General features: G+C 49.1%; 1 protein-coding gene across 15 annotated transcripts in view; it reads left to right on the top strand.

The window, feature by feature from the left end:
• The window catches only part of NAV2 (neuron navigator 2), a 763,895-nt gene that overhangs the window by 506,776 nt on the left and 231,414 nt on the right, over nt 1-25,705 (top strand). For 11 of the 15 annotated variants that reach the window (XM_051824899.3, XM_089310702.1, XM_008268740.5 and 8 more), the window contains 3 exons: nt 5,882-5,954; nt 18,482-18,740; nt 22,839-22,907. In XM_051824899.3, coding sequence (XP_051680859.2) covers nt 5,882-5,954; nt 18,482-18,740; nt 22,839-22,907 — 401 coding nt within the window. Of the gene's footprint in view, nt 1-5,881; nt 5,955-6,551; nt 6,869-18,481; nt 18,741-22,838; nt 22,908-25,705 lie in introns of those variants that run through there. The other 4 variants (XM_002708951.6, XM_070072516.2, XM_070072509.2 and 1 more) reach the window with 2 other exon arrangements.

The following is a 25,705-nucleotide window of genomic DNA, read 5'->3' as shown; positions in this document are numbered from 1 at the left end:
GACATTTCACAATTGTAAAAAAAATGACTGTGACCATGCCTGACTTTAATGCAACAGCAGTTTGCCCCTCCTCCCAGGATGGGGGTCTCCAAGGGTCTGGTGAGAACCTCTGGACGCATGTAAACTGGCACCCATTTATTTACTCGGTATACCCAGGGCACCATAACCCTGGGCTGTGATAGCTGCCATAGAGATGGTCTTCGTTCGCATTCATCATTTTCCTGTACTGTGCGCTGGGCTACACTGGCATTCAGAGAAAAATGCTGCCATGACAACTGCCACAACAGATGGTATTTGATCAGTCTCTAAGCTACCAGGGAGATAGACAGCAGTCCTTCCGAGGTTTGCATATTTTACATTATCCTGAGGCCCAGTGCCGCTTTAACCATGACTGAAATGCCAACTTCTCCGTTTGCTTCCTGTCCCCGATTCTCCTTCCAGTTGTTGGGCATTTGTTTTGATTCTCCTTGCTCTCAGGCAGCCCTGGGTGGGGGTGTCCTTTGCGTATCCAAGACCAAAGCGCTAACATAGGCATAGCTGTGGAAGTTGCCTTGCAAGCCTCAAGTTCAGACACCATTCAGAATCTCTCCAACCCTGAATTGGAGGTCTCTGCCATGACTGGGAGAAAGGCTTGCCTGTAGCCCCTCTCTGTTTAAAAATTCATGGGCTGCATGCGGGAGAGGCCACATTTGGCTCAAACAAGAGCATGCTGGCCTTGGTCTGCCCCTTTTCTCTGTTCCCCTTCCTTGTGTAGCACTGTTCTGCTCCCAGGGACCCCCAAGGCACATGGGGATCCCACTTTGGGGTTTCCCACCTCCTGCCCAGCTAATGCTGCAAATTCCAGCTGTTGGGCCCCTATCTATGGTAGCAACCGTAATAAACTTCTCACCCAATCCCCTCCCTCCTTCAGCACCACTGGAATGTCAGCCTTCCTACAGATTTTTTTTTTTCTGGCTAATTTTGGAAAGTAGTTTATATTGGCTGCTATGTGCTAATGAACAACTTTGATCATATTTACATACTTTGCTGGGCTCTGCCTCCCGACTTTAACTGGATCCTCCTCTCACGCTGCGTGTCTGGATCACACATGAGCCACGAGCCTCCCTGTGGTCGGCGCCAGGACATCCTGGTGCTGTCACAAGTGCTGGGTGCTGCTGCTGGGACAGGCCCGTGTCTCGGCGACAGTTCGCAGTGTCAGCAGCGTTGGAAGATGCCTCGTGTACCTGTCTGTGTTAGATTCGGAGGAGAACCTGAAGGTGGATTTTCATCACATGAGGGCCTGGATCAAAGCACCAGTCTCTGCTTCTGATCTCCTTCCAAATGAGGCAGGAGGTTGGAATCCACATCTGACCCCTTCTCTGCTTCCCAGCCTCACTCTCTTCCCGGGGTGCAGATGAAAAGAGTGTGGGTCTCAGCTGCCTTGTCAGGAGTGATTTTTAACCTTAATGGAACATTATTAAAGAGGAGATTTGAGACGTGAGGAATGTTCTCTGAGCTCCTTCCGTGAACGGAGAGTTCACAGGAGAGCGGAGGTATCGGAGGCAGTCTGTGGGCTTGTAAATGATCTTATAAATGATGACCAGGTTCTTAGTTTCAGCGTGAGCGTTTCCTGGGAGGGCAGTGCGGCCATCTGGATGTGGCTGTACTGCACCTCCTTGTAGAAGAAGAGGGTCTTGGTGCCTCTGCACCTCCTGGTTCACCTGGTGAAGGAACCTCCTCGTGCTTCCCTGTTGATTGCTTTAGTTCTGCAAGCAGACGGGCATCAGGGTACCTGTGCCCAGTGTCTCTGTGGTCCCTAAGGAGGAAGGTGCCGTGAACACAGGCTCCTGTGACAAGGAGGAGCACGCCTGGGGCCCAGCCCCAGCGCTGCCAGTAAAAACCTTACTTGGTCAGATGTTCCCACCTCCCTTACCTCACTCTGTCCATCGTGTAATAGTTGCGGAAACCAACAACATCCAAAGAATCAAGTCCAGAGCCTAGCACACAGCAGGTGTCCACACGATTGTGTTAACAGAGGACTTAGGGTTTCTCAGCTCGGGCCATCGACACTCTAGATTGGATGATTCTTTCTTGCGGGCGCTTTCCCGTGTGTTGCAGGGTATTTAGCATTATCTCTGGTTTCAATCCATGAGATGCCAGCAGCACCTGTCCCCCACCCTGCACCATGGTGACAGCCCAGAGTGTTGCTGACATTGCCAGGTTGTTCCCCCTCCTCCAACCTCCTCCCCGTCCGATGGAGAACTGCTGATCTAAATTATGAATTTCTAGAAAAGAATGATAAGACTTAAAAAAAAAATCATCAAAGGAGGAAGAAGTATCCCAGGTAATCCATTTATAATTCTCTACCCTTTTAATAGAATTCAGTGGTAAAAGACAGCCCAGCAGATGGCTGAATTGAAATGTATGAAGGTTAGTCATGCAGGAAGACGTTGCCATGTGCTTTAAATGATGCTGTATGCATTGGAGGCTCCATAAATATGACAAGTAAATGTATTCTGTGCTCCCTGGCAGGAAAACTCTGCAGCAACCATGTTTTTAGTGGAGCAGTGCTGTTCCAGAACGTGCTGGGGTCTGTTTTCTTTGTTCTTTTTCAGGGGGGCACACTGCTGCTGCCCTCATCACCCTACGTGCGTGACACTTTCCAGGATAAATGTCAACATATCTTTTGAAAAATTTATTGTATTTATTTGAGAGGTAGAGAGTCAGGTAAAGAAAGAGTTCGCCTTCTGCTGGTTCATTCCGCAGAGGCCTTCAGTGTCTGGGCTTAGGCCAGGCTGAAGCTGGGAGCTGGGGACTCCATTCAGCTCTCCCACGTGGGTGGTAGGAACCTAATTATTTGAGCCATGACCTACTGCCTCCCAGGGCCTGCGTTAACAGGAAGCTGGAGTGTGGAGTAGAACTGGTACTTCAACCCAGACACTCTAAAGGAGAATGAAGGCATTTTAACTGCTATGTCCCCAGTGTAGCATTTTTAATTATGTGTTAGTAGAGATTTGGGGGAATGGTCAACTTTTTCTCATTATCCGTGGTGAAGTAATTGCCAGTACATCTCATCAACCATGTGCAAGATTTTATATATATATATATGTATAAATTTAAAGATTTATTTATTCCAAGTGATCAATTTCAGTTCACAATTGATCATTGATAGGTCTAAGAGTCAAAGGGATCACACAAACAAGACTAGTGTCTGCTAATACTAAATGATAGAATCAAAAAGGGAGAGAACGATCCAATATGGGAAGCGGGATACACAGTAGACTCATAGAATGGCAGATGTCCTAAATAGCACTCTGGCCTCAGAATCAGCCCTTAAGGCATTCGGATCTGGCTGAAGAGCCCATGAGAGTATTTCAGGCATGGAAAGCCAAGACACTCTGGGGAAAAAAAAAAGAAGACCTAACCACCTAACCATTTGGGGAGTGAAGCAATGGATGGAGGGTCTCTCTCCCTCTCTCTGTAACTCTGCCTCTCAAATAAATAAAATAATGAATATTTTAAAGAGAGAGAAAGAATAGGATCATAGGAAGAGAGAGGGAGTGGCATGGGCATTTTATTATGAATTAAATGTCAGTGCCTTTTTATGGATGAAAAAACTCCTTTTGAGTGATTTTGTACATTACCACTATGGGCAACAGTAGAAATAAGGATTGAGAGGTAACATTTTCTATCAAAAGCAGGGTTCCTAGTAGGGTAGAAGAGCATTTAGAGATACAGTTTTGTTTATTTATTTATTTATTTTTTGACCTGCAGAGTTAGACAATGAGAGAGAGAGACAGAGAGAAAGGTCTTCCTTCTGTTGGTTCACCCCCGAAATGGCCGCTACGGCTGGTGCTCTGCGCCGATCCAAAGCCAGGATCCAGGTGCTTCCTCCTGGTCTCCCATGCGGGTGCAGGGCCCAAAGACCTGGGCCATCCTCCACTGCCTTCACAGGCCACATCAGAGAGCTGGACTGGAAGAGGGGCAACCAGAACTAGAACCCAGGGTGCTGGCACCTCAGGTGGAAGATAACCAAGTGAATCATGGCGCTGGCAGAGATACAGTTTTGTATTACTTACAAATGCAGGCAGATTGCTCCAGAATACACCCATAAGGTGTTCCCAGACATTCTCTTCTTTTTTCTCCACTTCTCCCTTATCTCCAGGGTGATGTTACCTCATGGTCCTGTTATCCTGAGGCTGGTCTGAAGCAAAGGAGAGATTAAAAGCAATCTCACTTTTCTTCCGTCTCTGTGAGGACTGATTGTGTGGTGGTAGGCATCACTTGGAGAATCGGCATTTACTTAATTTGCAGGGAACTGCAAATTAGAGATGAGAAAATGTCTGGATGAGGACCCGTCCCAAAGGCAAGGGGTAACTTCAAGCTGAGTGGATTCCTGGAAGATGGGTGCAGTTTTACTCCTGTGCCCCATAGCTGAACACCGTTGGAAGACGTGAAGAGAACAGAGAAGCAGAATGCTAGGTCTCAGTGGGAAAGTGGGGATGAGCTTCAGGAAGACTTCTTGGAGTCAGGCTCTGCTCAGATTAGCGCTCTTAAAATGTGGGTGCTTCCCACCCTCTGACTGTGAGGGGACATCCAGAACTGCTTGGGGGTGGCCCCATGTGCACTGTGAAAGACAGCTGTCTGCTAGTTCAACAGGAACCCTGTGGTTACTCCTGGTTTGAGTTCATGAGGACGAATGATGATGGGGCCCGGGAAGTAATGTGAGGTAGGTTTGTTGGGGAGAAGAATGGGGTTCCTGCTGTGAGATGTAAATTATATAAAATTCAGAGATCCCTGTGCCAAGTCCAAAGTGATGTCTTTCATTTGTAGTCACCAGAGACATTGATCAGGCCAGAGCATTTTCCTTTAAACCAAAAAGTAATGAGCCTCGACAACTTCAAATCAGACCTTTGGGAAATGACCTAATTGTTCTTTTTTTTTTTGACAGGCAGAGTTAGATAGTGAGAGAGAGAGAAAGAGAGAAAGGTCTTCCTTCTGTTGGTTCACCCCCCAAATGGCCGCTACAGCCGGCGCACTGAGCCGATCCAAAGCCAGGAGCCAGGTGCTTCCTTCTGGTCTCCCATGTGGGTGCAGGGCCCAAGCACTTGGGCCATCCTCTACTGCCTTCCTAGGCTACAGCAGAGAGCTGGACTGGAAGAGGAGTGACTGGGACAGAATTCGGCACCCCAACCGGGAGTAGAACCCGGGGTGCCAGCGGTGCAGGCGGAGGATTAGCCAAGTGAGCTGCGGTGCCAGCTGACCTAATTATTCTTTTATGCAGGCTGGACCTTAGCTTGTCCTGGCCAGCAGCATCAGCCCTAGCAAGCGTGAGAGGCCTCCCAGACTCTGGCTGGTGGGGCCCTTCTCATCAGGGACAGCACAAAGGACAGAGGGGTCCAGGATGCCACAGCCCTCTCTGGCCATGTGCGGGGCCTGCCATGCTGGGAATTTGGGGAGGAAACACTACCCAGATTCCTGCTGAAAATCCCATTCACTGTTTCTGCATTTGACCACCTGCCTTGTTGGTAGCTGGAGATTTCTCCCAGCTGTTGGTAGATGGGTGGGTCCACCAGCCTCATCCCCTCCTCCAACTTGTTGGCTCCGTTCAAGTTCTCAAGATTGTGCTGCAGACAGCGATCAAGATGAGAGTACCAGTTCCACCGTGGTTTTTTTTGGCAGCTGTGAGCAATGCAAGGCCTTGACTTTTGGCACCGTGCGGGCGAGATATTAGGTAACCTTTTCCCGTGCAAGTACAGACAAAGAGGACACCTAACCTGCATGCATCCATCCATTGGCCATTTTCACAACATTCTGTTGCCCTTTGTTCCTGGTAAGAGGTGGCCGTGGAGATGGCGGGAGGCTCATTAAGTGCATCTTGTGTTTTTCTTTCCCCCTCTAGATTGAAAACATAGATGCCTGCTTGAATTTCCTGGCAGCGAAGGGGATCAACATCCAGGGGCTGTCTGCAGAAGGTGAGTCACATGCTCGGCCTGGAGCGGCCCTCTCGTCACTGGAAAGGCTCACCTGCTGACTGTTGATGGCCTGAACACAGAGGAGTCCGGGGGCACTGCTGGGCTCTTCTGGTTTTGTTTCCCTTCAGGCAGCTCAGTGCTTGTCTAGACTTGAGGATGCTAACTTTAGGACAACCCCAAGAATCTCTGTGAGAATGCAGATCCAGCCCTACCAGCCACATGGGCAAGACACCAGGCGGGGTGGCCAAGCGGGAGCTGGCCCTGTGTGAGGAGGGCTTGCAGAAACAAGGCTGATTTGATTTACCTGTCAGCTGCTGGAGTTCATTGTCCAGCCAGGCCTCACCTGTGGAAAAGAGCGCACCAAGCCGTGGAATGTATCTAACTGTACGGCTCCAAGGGAGAAATGTTGAATCCTTGTCTCTCACTTTTATTAGAAGCAGCAGCACTTTTCTTTGCTTTAATGAAAAAATGAAGAAGGCGAGAAAGAACAAATGAAAAGCAGGTGCATTTAGTAATACAATGCTTCATTTTTACAGCTGGAGTAGTTTTTAATGAACTTAGACTTGGAGGCTGCTTAGCACATTAGCGTTTACTTGTGCTTTGCCATTGAGTGTTGGTCCGGAGATGGCTGGTCTGCAGGCCCAGCCTCGTCAGGCAACGGCTCAACCTGGGAACTTGCGCGCTCTCTCCTGTTTGTCAATATGAGCAGCTGCCATAGGCCCCGGCAGCCTCCCAAACTCATTAGGCTGCACCTGCCTCCGGTTTTCCCAGAGCAGGTAAAGCAGTTTGGGCTTCAGATAGTACCATCGTGCCCTAGCAAGGTTCCTTAGGAAAAGCTGCACGTCACCCTGGACCTCAGTGGTCAAGGTCAAGTCAGGAGGAGCCGTGAAGAAGGAAGCAACCAAAGGGGGCAGGTAAGTTTGCAAACAGGAGGTCTCCTTGGGGGCCAGGTCCTTGCCTTCACTGTGCTACATGGTGAACCCCTGGTTTTCCTGGCCGTGTGTCTGAGCTGGTGTCTCTTCTGATAGTGGGGCTGGGTGGTATAAATGGCCACTGTGTGGCCCTCCTGAATGTGCTGTGTCCTGAGTGGAATTGTTGGAATGCTCAAATCAGGAACTCCAGTGCGCGTGCTAGGCCTGGCTGCACTGCTGCAGTCTCAGATGCGCGTGTGTTGTGGTCAGCCCTGATCCCAGCTCTGGAGTGTGGGCCCCGTGAGTGGGAATGAGCTCAGGGAATACACGCTGTTGGAGTTGGTGGTGGTCTTCAGGGGAACACGTGGTTTTGTCCTGCTTGAGGGTTCTTGTGCTGTCGGTAGGTGGCAGGGCACGGTCCTCCCAGTTCCTGGGGGTGATTGGACCCGAGAGCAAGCATGCGCTCCACCCCCAGTCTCCTGTCCCCAGCAGCAAGGGCTTTGACACAGTCTAGTCAGCAGCGAGACTTCTAGGTGACACAGACTGCAAGTCTGCTCTGTCCCCTGCTCACTCAGCTTCTCTGTCCTGCCTTCTGCCTCACTTGTCCTTCCATCTGTCCTGCCCTCTCGGTACCCAAAGCATTCAGAATCTATGCAGTAAGTGTTTGTTGTGAGTAAGCACCAACTCTGCTTTTAAGGATTCTATCTGTATCAGTTCCAGTTCTCACAACTGAAGCTGGAATTGTTTTTTAAGATTTTATTTATTTATTTGAGAGGTAGAGTTAGAGACAAAAAGAGGGAGAGATAAAGAGAGAGATGTTCCATCCACTGGTTCACTCTCCAAATGGCTGCAAGGGCTGGAGCTGAGCCCATCCAGAGCCAGGAGCTTCTTCTGGGTCTCCTACATGGGTGCAGGGGCCCAAGCACTTGGGCCATCTTCTGCTGCTTTCCCAGGCCATAAGCAGGGTGCTGGATCAGAAGAGGAGCAGCTGGAACAGGAACCAGTGCCCATGTGGGATGCTGGTGCCCCAGGCAGAGTCTTAGCCTACTAAGCCACAGCACTGGCCCCTGAAGCTGGAATTTCTAACAGCTTCCATTTACAAGGGAGAAGCTTTGCCTAAAGAGGTTATAAGTGACAACCATGGGACACCTGCCTAGACAGGGGTGGTTGCAGGATTGGAGTCCAGGTCTGTGGGATTTCAGAGCTCATGACAGCAGATGGCTAACATCTGGGCCTGCTGTGTAGAGTGAGAGGAATCAGATGGAACTCTGTGCCACCTGGAACGTGGAGAAGATGATGCGTGGTCCACAGAGGCACACCTTGTGAGGAGAGACACTCGGCTCCCGGCCCCTTCTCCATGTGGGGATGACCCTTGTCACCTGTGGGACAGGTGTGCTGGGGCGTGAGCTCCTTGAGAGGTGACTGTGCAGTGGTTTTACAGCATTTCAGGGGCTGCCTCCACTGTGGCGTGAAACCCCGTCTTCCGTGCGGGGCGAGTCCCACTTCAGTGTTCAGTTATTAGCTCTATATCTGTGGGGAGCAACTCAGACTAGACTAAGTTACTGGAATTAAGACTCATTCTATGCATCTGCCCTCCCACAATATGGCGCTGGGAGAGAAGAAAACAGCTTCTACACAGCTGCCTCCAGTTCAACCAATAAACTGTGGGACCTGCTCCTGATTGGAGGAGAGCAGCGTACTTGGCGTGTGGGTAGCAGAGTTGGGATTGGTGGAAGAGGACTATAAAGGAGGAGAGAGACGGCATGCACGGGGAACATCTAAGGGGAACACCTGTGCAGCCCCCGAGAGAGCCGGCCGGCGGTGTGCCGCTCCCCTGCGGAAGTGGGGAAAGTGGCCAGGGGGAACCGCCCTTCCACGGAGGTGGAAGGGACGGCAGCCAACCCGGGAAGAACCAGCAGCAAACCCAGGGAGGGCCGAGCAGACGAAAGAACAGCGCAGAGTCCTGTGTCGTTCCTCCACGAAGAGGGGGAGCGACAATATCCATGCCTGTGACTCAGCCTTGTTCATTTTCTTATAGACTTTTAAAAAGGATTTATTGATTTGAAAGGCAGAGTGTACAATGTAATACTTTATCCATTTTAGTATTTTTTTTTGTTCTAGTACTATTGGTTGAACTCTGTAATTAACACACAATTATTCTTAGGTGTTTAAATTTTAACTGAAAGTGATCCCTGTTAAATATAAGAGTGGGAATAAGAGAATAAGAGAGGGAGGAGATGTACAATTTGGGACACGCTCAATCGGACTTGCCCCAAATGGTGGAGTTAGAAACGTACCAGGGGATTCCAATACAATCTCATCAAGTTGGCATGTACCAATGCCATCTCACTAGTCCAAGTGATCAATTTCAGTTCACAATTGATCGTACTGATAGGTCTAAGAGTCAAGGGGATCACACAAACTAGACTAGTGTCTGCTAATACTAACTGATAGAATCAAAAAGGGAGAGAGTGATCCATCATGGGAAGTGGGTTACACAGAAGACTCATAGAATGGCAGATGTCCTAAATAGCACTCCGGCCTCAGAATCAGCCCTTAAGGCATTCGGATCTGGCTGAAGAGCCCATGAGAGTATTTTAGGCATGGAAAGCCAAGACACTGGGGGGGGGGGGGAAGACCTAAATGAAAGATCTCTGCGAGTGAGATCCCAGTGGAAAGAACGGGGCCATCAAAGAAGGAGGTACCTTTCTCTGAAAGGAGGAGAGAACTTCCACTTTGACTATGACCCTGTTGGAATAAGATCGAAGTCGGCGAACTCAAAAGGCTTCCATAGCCTTGGCAACTCATGACTAGAGCCTAGGGAGATTACTGACGCCATAAACAAGAGTGTCAAATTGTTAAGTCAACAACAGGAGTCACTGTGTACTTACTTCTCATGTGGGATCTGTCGTTAGTGTGTTGTCCAATGTGAAGTAATGCTATAACTAGTACTGAAACAGTATTTTACACTTTATGTTTCTGTGTGGGTGCAAACTGATGAAATCTTTACTTAATATATACTAAATTGATCTTCTGTATATAAAGATAATTGAAAATGAATCTTGATGTGAATGGAATGGGAGAGGGAGCGGGAGATGGGAGGGGTGTGAGTGGGAGGGAAATTATGGGGGGGAGGAAGCCATTGTAATCCATAAACTGTACTTTGGAAATTTATATTTACTAAATAAAAAAAAAGAAAAGAAAGGCAGAGTGACAGGGAAAGCCAGAGGCATCTTCTATATGCTTGTTCACTTCCCCAAAATGCCTGCAACCAGGAACTATGTCTGGCTGTCCCATGTGGGTAGCAGGGACCCAAGGACTTCAACCATAATCTACTGCCTTCTCAAGCTCATTAGCAGGAAGCTGAGTAGGAAGCAGAGGAGTTAGGACTTGAGCCAGCACTCTGATAAGGGATACTTGGATCACAAACAATGGCTTAACCCCTGTGCCACAACACCTGCTCTGATCTTGTTCGTCTTTAAACTTCAAATTGTACTCAGAGCACTCCCCCCTCCCCAGCTTCCCGGTGGGAGTGGCTAGAGAAAAGTGAAGGGTGTGGTGGCTGGACTTCCTGGCCTTCCTCTTTCCCTTCCCTGTTTCCTGTGCCTGAGCCTCCAGGACTGGGGCACCATAGAGAAGGTGAAGTCACCAGCCCCTCATGGCTGGCCATAACTACCCCTGTCCCAGTCGTCCACTGAGCATGCCCTGCTGGCCAAGGCCCACTCCTGGGCTGCTCTGGGCACTGGAGTCTCTTGTGAGATCTGGTGGGCTCTTTGAGCTCGGTCTCATGGTTCCTCCAGAATCTGCCATGGATCCAGCAGGAACGTCTGGGCTCTGTTTCCCACTGCAGTGGGTGGGATGGACTTCCTGTCCCATGGCAGTAGCCCCCCATCACACAGCCAGCTGCTGTCCTCCCTCCAGCATGTGGCCTAAAGGCAGGTCAGCCGAGTCAGTGCGAAGCAGTGTGGGGCTGGAATGCCAGGCCCCCTTCTTGCCAGCACCACCACTTTCTTTCTTTCTCTCTCTCTCTTTTTTTTTTTTTTTTTGACAGAGTGGACAGAGAGAGACAGAGAGAAAGGTCTTCCTTTTGCTGTTGGTTCACCCTCCAATGGCTGCCGCGGCCAGTGTACTGCGGCCGGCGCATCGCGCTGATCCGAAGGCAGGAGCCAGGTGCTTTTCCTGGTCTCCCATGCTGGGCCATCCTCCACTGCACTCCTGGGCCACAGCAGAGAGCTGGCCTGGAAGAGGGGCAACCGGGACAGAATCTGGTGCCCCAACCGAGACTAGAACCCAGTGTGTCGGCACCGCAGGATATAAAGATACATGTATATATATACATATATATATAGGATTAGGCTATTGAGCCGTGGCGCCAGCCAGCACCCCCACTTTCAGTGACTCTCTAGGCACTCCTTTAACTTCAAGGAGAACAAAGACCCCCCTTTGTGTTCCTTGGTGGGGGAAAGAGAAACCTCCCCATGATCATCAACCACTTTCTGCCATCTAGATCTTCTTGCCGGATGTTTCTGGGAGCAGTGACGATGGTGTTTGGGAGTAAGGCTGATGATTATGAACCATTGCACTGCTTCGGGAAAGTGACTGGCCCTGAATTCTGTCACCTCCTAATACCAGGGTACTTTTATCCTCAAGTTGAGGCCTTATCAATAATTTCAGAATACAGGGAATATCTCACTTCCCATTACATTATTGGAACAAAAGCCATTTGTTGAAAACTCTCTGTGTCAGGCACCAAGCTAAGAGCTGTGCACATTTGTATCTTATTTAAATCCCGAAGTCAGTGTATTATCCCTGTAATACAGATGAGGACACACCAAGGCCCGAAGAGATTAAGGTGTGCATGGGAGAAGGGAGGCCCACAGGTGGGCAGTGGCTAAGCTGTTCACAGGCCTGGCATTGTTTACTTCTCCCTACTTCCTGTCTCTAGCCACCTGCAGAACTACTGGAAAAGCGTCATAATGTTTTGAAAATAATGTACTTTTAATGCTTTTTGTGTTCCTTTTGAAGATGATTGAGTGCCCCGAGGCTCCTCCTCCAATGAAAAAAAAAAATAAACCCTGGCAGTTGGAAAGCCCCAGAGATACCTCTCCACCCCTCCCCAGTGACTCTGGCTGGCTTTGGAGCCAGGAGGGTGTGTGCACCTGTCCTTGATGCGTTTCAGCTGCTCAGGCCTGCCCCACCTGCCTGCTTGAGAGCCTTTGTTCTAGGGCGCAGACGGCAGGTGCTGGGGCAGAGACGGCAGGCCCCGGGCAACCTTGTGGCGATGTTGCTGGTTTGGGCACTTCCCCAGACGAGGCCTCCCTGCCCCTTCAGGGCTCCTGAACTTTGAACCCTTCTGTTTGCTCTTGGAGTCTTGCCAGAATCCTGTGGGCTTGGGTCTCCTGCTGCCTGGGGGGTGATGTTGGAGATGCACCCCCCCCCCCAGCTCTTGTGCAACCCACACTCCACCTGTCACAACCATCCCGAAACCTGCACCCGGGAGGAAGGATGGGCTTTTTCTCATTTGTGCTACCTGCCTCTGGGCCCATCCCCCTGTAATGGAGAAGCAGAGGTCTCAGGGAAGGTACATTCTGCTGCATTCAGCAGACAAGTGCTGGGGGATCTGTGCTCACTGCTCGATACTGGGGGACACAGATCATCATGTCGGTCATGCAGTTATTAAGAGAACTGTGCTCGTGATTCATGTTCGGGACCCTGTGAAGATCAGACAGAAGCGCTCTTCCTGGGGCAGCCTGGGGAGCCTTGCAGAGATGTGGTGGTTCTCAAGGTTTTACAGGCAGAGTATGCCATCATCAGAGAAGAAGCTGAAGGGAAGTGACACAGGGGGCGGGGCGTAGGCAACAGGATGGGGCAAAGGTCTAGCTCTTTATCAGCCTTGCAGAGTGGAGGAGTTGAGAGCCTTCCAGATGACTCCTGGAAGGAGAGAGTGTGCACTTTTGAAGTGAAATTAGTTGCAAGCTTGATATTCTCAGTCCTGGGTTTGCTGCCCTGATGACCGGAGACTTAGGTCCTGGGCCAGAAAGCAGGAGGTCCTGCACCTTACGGTGACAGCAGCAAGTAGAACGTTTCCATTGCCTCTTACGTGGAGTGGGGCTGTTGCAGGCCCTCAGCAGAAGGGGCTCTGCTCCCACCCTCCCATCCTGCTTCCTCTGTGGGTGGAGCCATTGGCAGGCGTGATGCAGGGGCAGCAAGAGAGGACTGGAAAGTGAGGCAGTGAATGTTGATTTTGTCCCCAGCCCGTGTGCAGGAACAGTGCTGTAGAATCCGCAGTCCCCCATCAGATGGGCAGGCCTTACCCCACCATGGCTTAAGGGAATTAAATAGGAGTCCTGGGGCTCTGTGGTGTATGCTAGTGCTCCTTTGGATGTACACAGTTCTTCATGTCAGATTGCTCCCATGGCTGTGCTCCTGTCAACCAGGCCTGAATTCTCTTTTAAAGTGTTGAAGGACAGGCAACCATTGTGTGCAGTGGATTAAGCCACTGCTTGGGACACCCACACCCTGCATCAGTGGGCCTAGGAGGGAGTCCCGCCTTTGCTTCTGACCCAGCTTCCTGCTCATGTGTGCTCTGGGAGCAGGTGATGACTCAAGTATTTGAGTCTCTGCCACCCAAGTGCAAGAGAGATGGGGTTCAAAGTTCCTGGCTTAGCCCCAGCTGTTGTGGGCATTTGGGGAGTGAACAAAGCATGATGGAAGATATTTATCTCTCATGCTTTCACTCTCTGTCACTCTTCCTTTCAAATAAAGAGAAATCAACTTTTAAAAACTGTTGAAAGAAAGTAACTTCTCTGTTTATCTTGCCCATGGAGCTCGGCACTACCTACAGTATCTATGCAGATGGGACTGTCAACGGTCAGAACCCATAGAACCCAAGATCATGGCAATCCTGCATTCTAGTGGAATTGGAATATGGCCTCTGCAGCTTGTTGTTCAGTTTGCATGGACCTGGCCACAGGAAGAGGAAGGAAAGGAGGACAGGGTCCCAGGGCTGGGGGAGCCACCAGCTAGAGTCACCATGGCCAGGCCTGTTCTCTCTAGGTCAGCATTGATGTCCTTCTCTGGACGTCAGTCAGGTGAGGTTAGTTGAGCAGATAGAAAACGCTGCTCCTCTTCCAAAGCCTTGGGAAATGTCATGAGGAAAACATTCTTGTGGGCTCCTGGAGTCTGTTTTCGGCTTCCTGTGGAGCTGGCTTAGCAGACCTTGCTATTTTGGATCCTCTCTGTTATAGACCACACATGGCATTCACTATGTGGCTTTCTGAGCATTCACCACTCCTGCATTTTTGTGATTCGAAAAGAAAATGAAACGGTCCAAATGTCCATCAGCTGGTGAATGGATCAATCAAATGTGGTAGCCATATAATGATATACCAGCCAGCAATACAAACAAACCGATAAGGCATTATGTTAAGTGGAAGAAGCAGTTATAAAAGAGTACCTAGTGCAAGATCTCATTTGTATGAAATGTTCTGGAAAGGCAAATCTGTTGGAACAGAAAGCGGATTCGTGGTTGCCTGGGAGTGGGTTTGGGAATTGATTGCAGTTGCGAATGAGGAATCTGGAATGATGGAAATATTATAAAACCAGGATTTGCTAAACTTACTAAAGCTCATGAAATTGTCCACTAAAGCTTAAGGGTACAAATTATATAATATCTCAATAAAGCTTTTTTTAAAACCAGAAAGAAGATCATCATTGAATGTTTACCAATTGAGATATTTCACGATCGAGGTCCTTCAGGACGCCAGGGACTGTGGCCAGCAGGGGATAAGCCACTCCTTAGACTTGCTCTGTGTGAAGAACCCGGGATTGGGTTCTGAGAAGGCTGCAGGTGGGAGGATCCGGGGCTTTGCAATCGTTCTCTCACTTAATCTTAAACAAGCAAATGGGAAAGGTGCAGGAGGAGGCACGCCTGTTCTAAAGGATGAGGGATTGAATCTCGCAAACTCTCCAAGTCCATCAATGATGGACTAAAGAGATTCAGTCCCAGGCAGGTTTTTCTGGCTTCAAATCAGTCATCTTTACAATCGAAATGCTGCCTGCTAAGAAAAAGTTTTTACTTGGGAGCAGGTAGTTGGGACATCAGCATCCTGTGTCATAGTTTCAGTCCCAGGTCCACTGCCAGTTCCAGCTTCCTGCTAATGTACATCCCGGGAGGCAGCAGGCAATGGCTCAAGGAGTTGGATTCCTACCACCCACATGGGAGGCACAGATTGAGTTCTGGGCTCCAGGCTTTGGCCTGGCCCAGCCCTGGCCGTTGTGAGCATTTGGGATGTGAACCATTGGTTGGAAGATCCCTCTGTGTCTGTCTCTGCCTCTCAGACTTTCAAATAAACTGAAAATAAGTAAAATTTTAAAAAAGTGTTTACCAGTGGAACATTATACTCTTTGACAAATAGTAAAAGTTTTAGGAAACATTAAACAGTTATGAACAGTAAGTGACTTAACCCCAGGGGTGGAGACCATGACAAGGCTGTCTCTGTTTTGTGCAGTAGGGGTGGGCTGGTAGGCTGCAGAGGGTGCCAGTGTGGGTGTGCCTGCGTTTTTTGCATTGGGCAACCTAGGAGCCCTGGGATGTGCTGAATTGTTAGTTCTCCCTTGCTCTGTTTTTCTTGTGTGGTTTTTAAAATAGAAGTATTATGGAATGTTTGACACACCAGAAGAATAGAGTATATGCCCTCAAGCCAGCTTAAGGAAAAAAAATAGTATCTGGTTTGCTTTTAAATCCCCCACCCATGATGGGTACACAAGTAAGCCAAGTGACACAGTGTCAACGAACTGGACTTCGAGCTGGGAAAAACCTCCATTCACATCCCAGCCCCAGCATGATTACCTTGGAGAGCTATAAAACCCTTTGGCCCTTCTGTTTTCCCAGAGGGACAGTGATATTCTCACGTTGTAAGGAGTCAATGAGATCATGCGTGTACAAAGCTTCACCTGATACCTACCAGGAGGCCACAGCTCTTGTTATAAACCATGTGGCATCCCCTGCTCACTGTGAGAGACACCAAGAAGGAATCTTGGGTGGATTTCGTCTCTTCCCCTGCCTAGCGCTCGATTCTCTCTCCCAGGGAATTCAGTAGCCGAGCTCCTTCCTAGAGGCTCTCCTACATGTCAGCACTTGGTCAGCTCATTTCCACTCTGTCCCTCACTCTCGTCACTGTCCAGGATTCCCACGGGTGGGGGTTCATCTCACACACCTCCGTCTTCCCATCTGAGCCTTGTACTCTGATTTGCGTGTAGTGGTAAGAACATTTATGTGGGGAGCAACTCAGACTAGACTAAGTTACTGGAATTAAGACTTATTCTATGCATCTGCTCTCCCACAATATGCGCTGGGAGAGGAGTAAACAGCTTCTACCCAGCTGCCTCTCACCAACTTGACAAGCTGCAGGAGCTGCTCCTGATTGGAGGAGAGCAGCGTACTCTGCATGTGGGTAGCAGAGTTGGGATTGGTGGAAGAGGACTATAAAGGAGGAGAGAGACAACATGCACCAGGAACATCTATCTGAAGGAACACCTGAGCAGCCCCCGAGAGAGCCGGCCAGCGGTGTGCCGCTCCCCTGCGGAAGTGGGGAAAGTGGCAGGGGGAACCACCCTTCCACGGAGGTGGAAGGGTCGGTAGCCAACCCAGGAAGAACCAGCAGCAAACCCGGGAAGGGCCGAGCAGACAAAAGAACAGCGCAGGGTCCTGTGTCGTTCCTCCGCAAAGAGGGGGAGCGACACATTTAGAAATGGAAGTGGAGCATGCCGCAGGCGTGTGCTTCTCCTCTGGTGTCCTTAGGGTGGAGAAGGAGCAAAGCTGAACCACCCTAAGAGACGTGGGTGGGGCAGTGCCCACCTCTCTGGGGCTTTCTCTGCCACCTGCCTGCCTTGCATCGGGTGATGCCTAAGCAAGAGCTCTGTCCTGGCTTACACCTGTCATCCTGGCATAATGAAGAGCTCCCTCTTAATTGAGAGTCAGAACTCTCCAAAGTGGTGTTGCTTCCCCAGGGAATGATACGGTCAGTGTAGGAAAAGCCATGCTTTTGAAGATAGAACTGTCTGGGCATCTTACTGAGGGTCCTGCGGCTCTGGTCTTCGTATCAAGGGCAAGACCAGTGAGGGGTGAGCTTTATAGTGTGCTTTCACCCTTGCGCTCTCATTTCATCTGCACAACAGCCTTGGGTGATGGAGCACGCAGTGCCGTGGTTGCCATTTCCCTAAGGCCCAGAGAGGTGAAGGGAACGTGCTCGGGGTTGCACAGCTGGTGAGTGTTCAGGTACAGATTCAGATTCATGGCTTGGGTTTTCCAAGCTCTGTGCTCTTGTCAGTCTTGTTCCATGATCAGAAGCTGCTGGCTCCTGTGGTAAAGCATGAAGGCAGGCTTCTGGAAGTTTGCTTTGTCCATGTGTTCAGACCATTGGGAAGTCACTGGATCTGACCGCATCAGCAGATCACACCTGGGCCACGGAGCTGCGAGGTTCCTTCCCCCTCCTCCTCTGCATGCAGTGGGGCTCGTTTCTCAAAGGACTTGTGCCCATCAGCAGGTCCCTGGGAGAAATGCTTGTTCCTAGGCCCACAGTCTATTCCGGGCTAACCTTGACATGTGCGCTGCCCTCTGGCCCAAGCTTCCCTCCCCTAGCCCTCTTCATGAGGCCTTGCAAGCTCCCTTGGGCCCTGTGTCCCTCTGTTCCCCCCTGCCAGTTCAGAAAAGGAAATCCAGCCCAGGTGGCAGCAAAGCAGAGTGGCCCGAGTGTGTCTGTCCCTCAGGCTTCTTCCTCGTCCTCTGCCCCTTGTACTGGGTGTCCCTCATCCTTCACCCTCCGACTCAGTCTAGACTCTTGCCATCGGCGTCTGATGTTGCCTGCATAAGAGGAGGGCTTGTCCAAGGAGAATCCTCTTGTGAACCATGGTCTCTGCCTGTGAATAAATATTTTATTCCTCTCCGCAGCTCTCCGTGCATGCCTCGAGGCAAATGCACTTCAACATCTGAGAAATTGTCCGAATAGAAAGAATTCTTATTCCTACTCTGTTCTGGTTCCTTTTAAGATAAAATAAATATTTTGTATGAGTCCTTTATGTAGCAGCAAATCCTTATAGCCTAGCCCTACAGCCAGCCCAAATTAGGGTTATTTCTTCTGCAGACGAAAGGGGACAACTGGCTACAGCAAGCAGGGCAGGGGGTTTGCAAGTGGGACATCAGCTACTTGGCTCCCTCAGTGCATCTTGAACATGAACTTGGCAGAGCAGCTGGGGAGCCTCCCCAAGCGCTGGATGGCTTCCCTGTCCCCAGACTGGTGGCTTTGCCCATGGAACAAGCGCAGTCTTGCTCAGGGCTGCTTGCTATCTCGGTGCTGTCCTTTCTGAGAATTTCCTCCGTGCCCTTGCCAGACATCCAGTTGCAACTTGCCTGATGTAGCCACTGTAATCCCAGTGGGGAGAATAAGCTAATTTCTTTGTGGTTTCAGCCTGGTTTAATTGTGATCTTCTGTAAGTGTTTCAGGAAGTCTCATATCCTACAGGAATTAAACTCCTGCGAGGGCTGTGGCAGCCCGTTGAACGTATGGGAAGAAGACAGGCTCCCTGTCTCACCGGGATCTCTTTCCTGTCTTGCAGAAATCAGGAATGGAAACCTCAAGGCCATTCTAGGCCTCTTCTTCAGCCTCTCCCGCTACAAGCAACAGCAGCAGCAACCCCAGAAGCAACACCTCTCCTCGCCTCTGCCACCTGCCGTGTCCCAGGCGACCGGGGCTCCCTCCCAGTGCCAGGCTGGCGCCCCTCAGCAACAGGTGCCAGCCACTCCCCTAGCCCCGTGCCAGCCTCACCAGCCAGCGCCACATCAGCAGTCAAAAGCACAAGCCGAAATGCAATCCAGGTAGGGACTCCTCTCTGAATGGCAATTCTGTTTTTCTGGCAACGTCTTCCACCAGTTTCTAGCCCGTATTGTGTGTGTTTTCCATTTAAGCTTCTTCAATGCCAAGTGCTACCAGTGGTCAGTGGGAAATTTGCATGACCTAGAAATAGACAGTCGAGGCCGCCTCCTGTGCCTGGCCAAGGCATGGATTTCTTCTGTAGGTTAGAATCACCAGCAGCCAAAGCCAGTTAGCTGCTTCCACCATAACTCTGACCCAATCCACACACGCTCCTAAAATAGACTCCAAACCAAACCCGTTTTGTGTGCTGAACGCCTGCAAGCCCATGTTTGGTTACACGTGTGAGTCATTTTACTTAGCAGAGGTGGTAGTTTTATTCCAGGAGGTGTCTCTGCTTTGCTGGGAGAGAAATGCCAGAAGTGCCTAAGAAAGCTGGCAATTGAGGCAGAGGGGGCAGCGCTTTCTCTGAGAAGGGGCAGTGTCCCCCGATGGGGGCTGTCACTTGGAATGTGACTGGAGTTTGTAGGACTCAGACAGTGGGAGCTGCCATGTTGAACTGAGTCACAGAGAGCCCACCGTGCAGGAGTAGGACCTTTGGGTTTTATTGGTGTTCCCAGGAGGAACTGATGCTTAATAGTTGGACTCACCATAAACAGATGTATAAGCTGAGTGCCAAGGCAATGCTAGGGTGGGGATAGCTGAATTTGCATTCCTAAGCAACTTTGCTCAAAACATTATCATTTAATGACAGAAACAAGGAGAAGATTAGGGATGAGGAAGTTTATCACTCATAGTAAAATTCCACAGAAAAGCTGATGATAATGTTTTTTGAGTGATCGCTCTTTAAAACACCTAAATATCACTGATCACACGAATGGCTTGATTTCATCTACTATGAGCTAAACAGTCATGGCCACTTCTTTCCTGGCTCCCCGAGCACCAGCACTAAGAATCAAGTTTCTTGCACACCCTGGTACCTTATGTCGCCTAGTGTAGTTGGGCAAAGCAGAAAGCTGTTCAGACACACCAGATGCCTTAGAGGTAGTTTCAGCTCCTTTCCCCACAAGAAATGTGATTTCCCAGTGGTGATGGAGTTAAAACCGGCAGGAATGGGTGTCACGTAAACCAGACCCCCTGGTTAATTATCTAATTGTTGTCAGTTCACATTTTGGAGATTTGTGGATGAAGAGAGATGCCTGGACTAGTAGAGAGGGCCCGGCAATGCAACAGCTAAGCAGAGAGTCACTGTGCCCTTCCCTGCAGGATGCCTGTGTGGGAGTCATTCCCTGGTCAGGGCTTCCCTGCTGGGCCTGGTTGATTGAATGACTGGGACATCATTTCCCGGGTTGCGTTCTGCAGAGTGCACGTGCCCTAAGATGTCGCATTGGGTTCTGCTGCAGGGGAGGGCTTCTGTGGAGGACACACTGCGAGGTAATCTGGGCTTAGTTATTATAACTGTGATTGCGGGTCTCTAGAGATCCTTGAACCTGCCAGTGTGCATTCATTTATTTAGTGTGAATATGCAGCACACATATTCTAGGCCCTTGAGCATTAAGGAGGAATGAGATAGCCAAGGTTCCTGCTCTCTTCATGCTACGGCAAGAAGCAAACAAATTAGCAATAAACAGGGAAGAAAAAGTGCAGACACTGGTGAGCGTGAGTAAGATGATGGGAGGCAGGGGGACTGGGCCACTCCTTAAGGTTGGGCTGATAGGAAGGTCTCTCTGAGGAGAGGGCCCCACAATGAAAAGAGATGGGTGACAGGAAAAGTCTGTTGTGAAGTAGATGGGCAGAGGGCCTAAGGTCAGAGTGAGCTCGGTGAGTGGGAGGAGCTAGTGTGGCTACAGCTGCGTGGGTGCGAGGGGAGGGGTGGGGAGGTGTAAGGGAGCCTGGAAGCAGAGGGCTGCTGCGGGTATGACTGGTGGCCCCTGGAGCTGTGCACTGCTGTGGAACTGAGGCCCGGCCCCAGAGTGCCGATTAGACGGGGTGAAGAGGTTGGACTGCCTCCTAAAGATGGCGGAAAGCCATGGGCCTTCAGCAGGAGAAGCACTTGACCTGATGTATAGTCTCAAAAAAGTCACCTCCTCTGGGGAGAAGAAGCTTGTGCAGGAGCAAGAAGGGAAGGAACGTCCTCAGTAAAGAGGCTTCTGCAATTCTCGCAGTGGCAGTGTCTCGGGGCCGGGTGGTGCCAGCAGTATGCAGATAGCCCAGTCAAGACAGTTGGGAGGCTGAGCCAAGGGATCTGTAAACAGGTACACTCTGGGGTGAGGGGAAAAGCCTTGGCTTCTGGCTGAGCAGTTAGGTAAGTGGTGGCTGTTACCCAGATGAGGAAGCCTTGGAGAGTGGATCTTCAGATGGGGACAGAGAAAGGAGTGTTCTCAACCTTGGCCAGTGTTCATTGTGTTTCACAAAGCGTCCCTCTCTGCAGACTGTCCCAAGGTATGTGCATTGAGAAACACTGGCTTATGTCACCAGGCTATGGTAGCCTGAGGTAATCATTTTCATGATAAGCATTTGTTTTCTTAAAAGAACCAGATGTTCCAGTCAGAGTACCCATCTCCTAGGAAGAAAAACATTTTAGTATTCCTGAATGTTTTACCTGAAGAAGAGTCACAGCCATGGCATGATTGTCCGTTCTCCTGTGCCAGCTGCAGAGTAGTTCCTTCCATCGTGGCCCCGGATTCTGCAGAATGGTGACATGGCCTGGGATCAGAGTTGTTGTGTGTCCTCATCACCATTTATCTTGCCCAGCTTGCATTACCTCTGCAGATGGCTGGTTTTACCCATGTGTACTGGTCCTTTGTGATTTTACTTCCAAAGGAGAACCATGTTTCAAGGTTTAGGGATGTGATAGCTCATGCTAACACTCTGACTATACATTTAAGAATAATAAAATTATTTCATGGGCTCAGTTCTCTTATATGCTCAGCCCTTAATTCTATCTTTGATAACTAAACTCCCAAGGGTGATGGTTTGGACCATTGACCATTAATGTGGTGCAAGCCCCAAATAGCTGGTTTGTTTTGGCCTTGCGGGTACTCTGCCAGAAACCAACATGCCTAGGTTCAGTACCTCCTTGGGTAGCCAACATGAAAACATGGTAACTCTCCCGAAGTTTGCAATAGAGGAGCTGTAGGAGGTGGCAGAGGACATCTGAAACAGTGGCATGAAGGGATCAGAACGACTCCCCCGTGACAGCCGTAGGGAGACTCCACTTACCCCTTCATTTCTTCCCACAGTTTACCTGGTGGCCACATTTCACCCCGTGACGCTGTTCTCCAGTTTAGGGGCCCAGAGCATAGGCTCCAAGACTCGCTCCCCTCCCCATCTGTGTTTACTAGACATGCATATGCTCACTATCCATTCATTGCATGAAGAACCCAGATAATTGGTTTATTTCATCCCTACATTCCATTCTCTTCACTTCTGAAAGCTAGTGAAACCAACCTTGTTTTTCTCACCTCAGATTCTTTAGTGAACATAATATAGGATATATGGCTGCAAGAGAGGAAATATTTTTTGTATGTTTAACATTTGAATTTATTAGGCCCAACCAAGATTCTTCATATGTACAAATTTATGGCCTGTAAAAAAAAAAAAAAGAATTTAGCTTGAAATGGTCATTTCTGCGTATTAAAAGCAAAATTCCCTAAACCAGCAAAACTTGCAAACATCGGTGCCCTTCTTTGGGTCGGCTTTATGGGATGTGCGGGATGCTCGTCTGAAAGGCACCCAGTAGAACAAGCTTGTGAATGGAGCATTTCCACATTGAAGAAAGGGATCGAGTTTGCTTATCTAAGACCCCTCGCTGTCAGGTGTTACTGTGACAGCCGACTGGAAGCAGCAAAGAAATTTCATATTGGAGGAAAACACACAGAGAAGTTCTTAGATGATCTTGATCTTGATTCTTCTTATTGGAAGTATAGTATCTGCTGAGTCAGATCTAGAAAGAAAACTGCATATTGTGGGAAAAATTGCTCAGAGGCAGAAACCCTAGGGGCATTCTGGTCGTTATCAGCCTCTTGTTATTTACCTGTGTGCCTAATGTTTCTTCTCTCTCCTCACTCATCTCTTCCACTTTTTTCTTTCTTGTCACACAGTGCGTCACCCAAGGACTCATCTCAAAGCAAAATCATCCGCTTCACTCTGGGTCAGAAAAAGATCTCTAGGTTAGACTTTCTCTGTGTCCCGCAAAGCATGGTTGAAACCCAACCCGTTGCTCCGCTCTTCCCTCTGCTCTGGCTGAGTTTCCCCTGTCATGTTTGCAGTTCCAGAAAATCTTACATGCTCTGGCTAATGACCGATTGGCAGTGAGTTTTGAAAGGGACCCTGAGATTGTTGAAAGAATGTGTGTGTGTGGGTGGGTGGGGGGATTGTAAATGACTTTGAGGTGCACATGATACTTCTCATTAAATTGATTTTTGACTGTGATTGCTTTATCAGAATCCATTCAGATTTAGGGAGAGGTGAGTTTCGAGGTAGTTCTTGGGGGTGATTTTGTGATGACTTTGCTCCCTGCTTCCTCCTGGCTCTAATCCCACCTCACCTGCATCTCATTTATGTGCGTTGTGTTTTTGCAGTTGTTCTTGTTGTTAAAATTACTAATATGGGATTGATTTTTCTCTTGAGTTATAAAGACCTGAAGCATGAATCCAAATTGGTCAGAAGAGACCAAACAGCAAGGCAGCTATGAGGGTATGTCAAGAAGTTTGTGCAAAATGGAATTAAAAGATATGTTGGGGGGGCCTCCATTGTGGCATAGTGGGTTAAGCCGCTGCCTGTAACCCCAATGTCCCATATGGGAATTGGTTCAAGTCTTGGCTGCTTCATCTCCCATCTAGCTTCCTGCTAATGCATCTGGAAAAGCAGTAGAGGATGTCCCAGGTGTTTGGCCCTTCCATTCATATGGGAGACCTAGATGGAGTTCCAGACTCCTGGCTTTTGCCTGGCCCAGCCGTGGCTGTTGTGGCCATTTTGGGGGAGTAAACCAGTGGATGGAAGCTCTTTCTCTTTCTGTCTCTCCCTCTCTGTAACTCTGCCTTTCAAGTAAATAAGTGAGTTTTTATTAAAAAAAAAAAGTGAAAAAATATTGAAATTGACAAGTACAAAGGGTCCAAAGATTCATGAGAATGCACAAAATTATGCACAAATTAAAAATTTTCATATCAAAATTAAGTGTATCTTTTAATTCTGTTTTCCATGAACTTTCTGAAGTTCCCATATTTGTCTCATCTATGTAGCTATATCCTCTTGCACACCATGGAGAGACTGCCCCAGATCCTCAGAACAAAAATAGCCTTGTACACTAAGTTGGTCTCTTAATTCAGTTTGACTTATATGCTGCACTCTAGGGATGAGAAAAGCCATTGTTGTATCTGCTGCTACTCTAAAGGTGTCAACAACTAACCTTTATTGAATGCACCAATTGCATTATCTTATTTAAACCTCACATCAGTCTCCATGAGAGGGGTCTTGCAATTGTCTCCCATTTTTCAGATGAGTAAACTAAAACCCAGGGTCACATAGAAAGGGGCGGGGGGGAACGAGGATTTGAACCGAGGTGATCTAACCCCAGAACCCTTGCTTTAACCGTGGTGCTACGCTATCTTCCTCTTCCTGGAGATCTGGTATTAATGTGGGTTTTTTCAATCTCATGTTTCAAACATTACTTTCAGCTTTTCCTCTCGCATTGCCCTTGAAGCATACTAATAGAAATTGCTGCTGGGTGAAAAAAATCTCCTCATTATGACTAATAAGGTACTTTTTCATTGAAATCTCACTTGAAGCAACCTACGTGTCATTTCTCATTTCATTCAGGTCTCCAATACATACTGAACACCTGCTTTCTGCCCACTGGGCCGGGCTCTAGGTATCTTTTCTAGCCAGAGTTGACTTTTCTCAGAGGCCAGCTCAGGATCTGCCTGGCTGTCGAGGGAGGAGCCGCCTGGCCGTGTGCTCCTTTGGAGAACAGGTTGGCATGTTAGCCTCGATGCAGTGGGACAGAGAGACCTGCGTTCCTCAGTGCCTCTGGTAGCCAAGCCAAAGTGGGACTGTTTTCTTTGAAAAACAGAGCTGCCGCCCAGTGCTCTAGCAAACTGCTGCGTTCCAGTTCATGCCAAGGCCCGGTACATGTAAGGGAAAGGGAAGCTGAGCTCGCAGGAAACCTGAAATCTTGCATCTGTTCCCACGATGTGCTGTGTCCTGGAGGATAAAGGAAACGGGAGCTAGCTGGGAAAATATCTAATGGGAAGCACATGCCCGTCCCGTGCAAGATGCGTTATCAGTCCCAGATGATGGAAGAAGGCAGGGGTTGGGAGGCAGTGGGAAGAGAGGAAGAGGGAGAAGACGGGGTATGTCCATGCCCTGTGCTGGGCTTCCAGGGCTTCCAGGCTTGAAGCCAGGGCATAGGCTGCCTGTAGGGTTGCATCCCTGACTAGAGTTACTTTTGTGTGCATTTTCTCTCTATTGAGGCCAATAAATGCGTGGTGTTTCATTATTTGCCTAATACTTCTTTTTGCCTTACCTATATCCTACTTCCTGTCTGCACCCTTGAGCATGTTTTTGATAAGAATTTTAGTTAATTAAGCACTATAGACTGTAGCAGTAAATTTGATGACCAAAATAAACAGCCTCACCCCCTCAGATTGAGCAGCCCCCCACCCCATACTTTGGAAATAAGTTTCTTGCTGGGAAACAAAATGATGATTCAACACCTGCCAGAGCTCCTCACCTTGATGGACACCAGCGATACTGAGCACAGCAGGAAGCAGCCCCTAGTGAGACCCAGGTGTTGGTCTTATTCTGTGTATGGCTGAGAGATGCAGTCACACCTGATTGGAAGCCCATCTTCACCACTTACTCTGCTACCTGGGCAAACTATTTCATCCCTACGTGCCTGCATTTCCTTCCTGGTAAAATGCATTTTGTCATGAGTGTAAGGATTAATAAAATTGTTAATGCCTTAGTA

The sequence above is a fragment of the Oryctolagus cuniculus genome, chromosome 1 (genome assembly GCF_051225735.1).
Source record: "Oryctolagus cuniculus isolate XC-2025 breed Fujian yellow rabbit chromosome 1, ASM5122573v1, whole genome shotgun sequence".
Taxonomy (NCBI): Eukaryota; Metazoa; Chordata; class Mammalia; order Lagomorpha; family Leporidae; genus Oryctolagus; species Oryctolagus cuniculus.
This window is presented reverse-complemented; position numbering and strand designations above follow the sequence as displayed.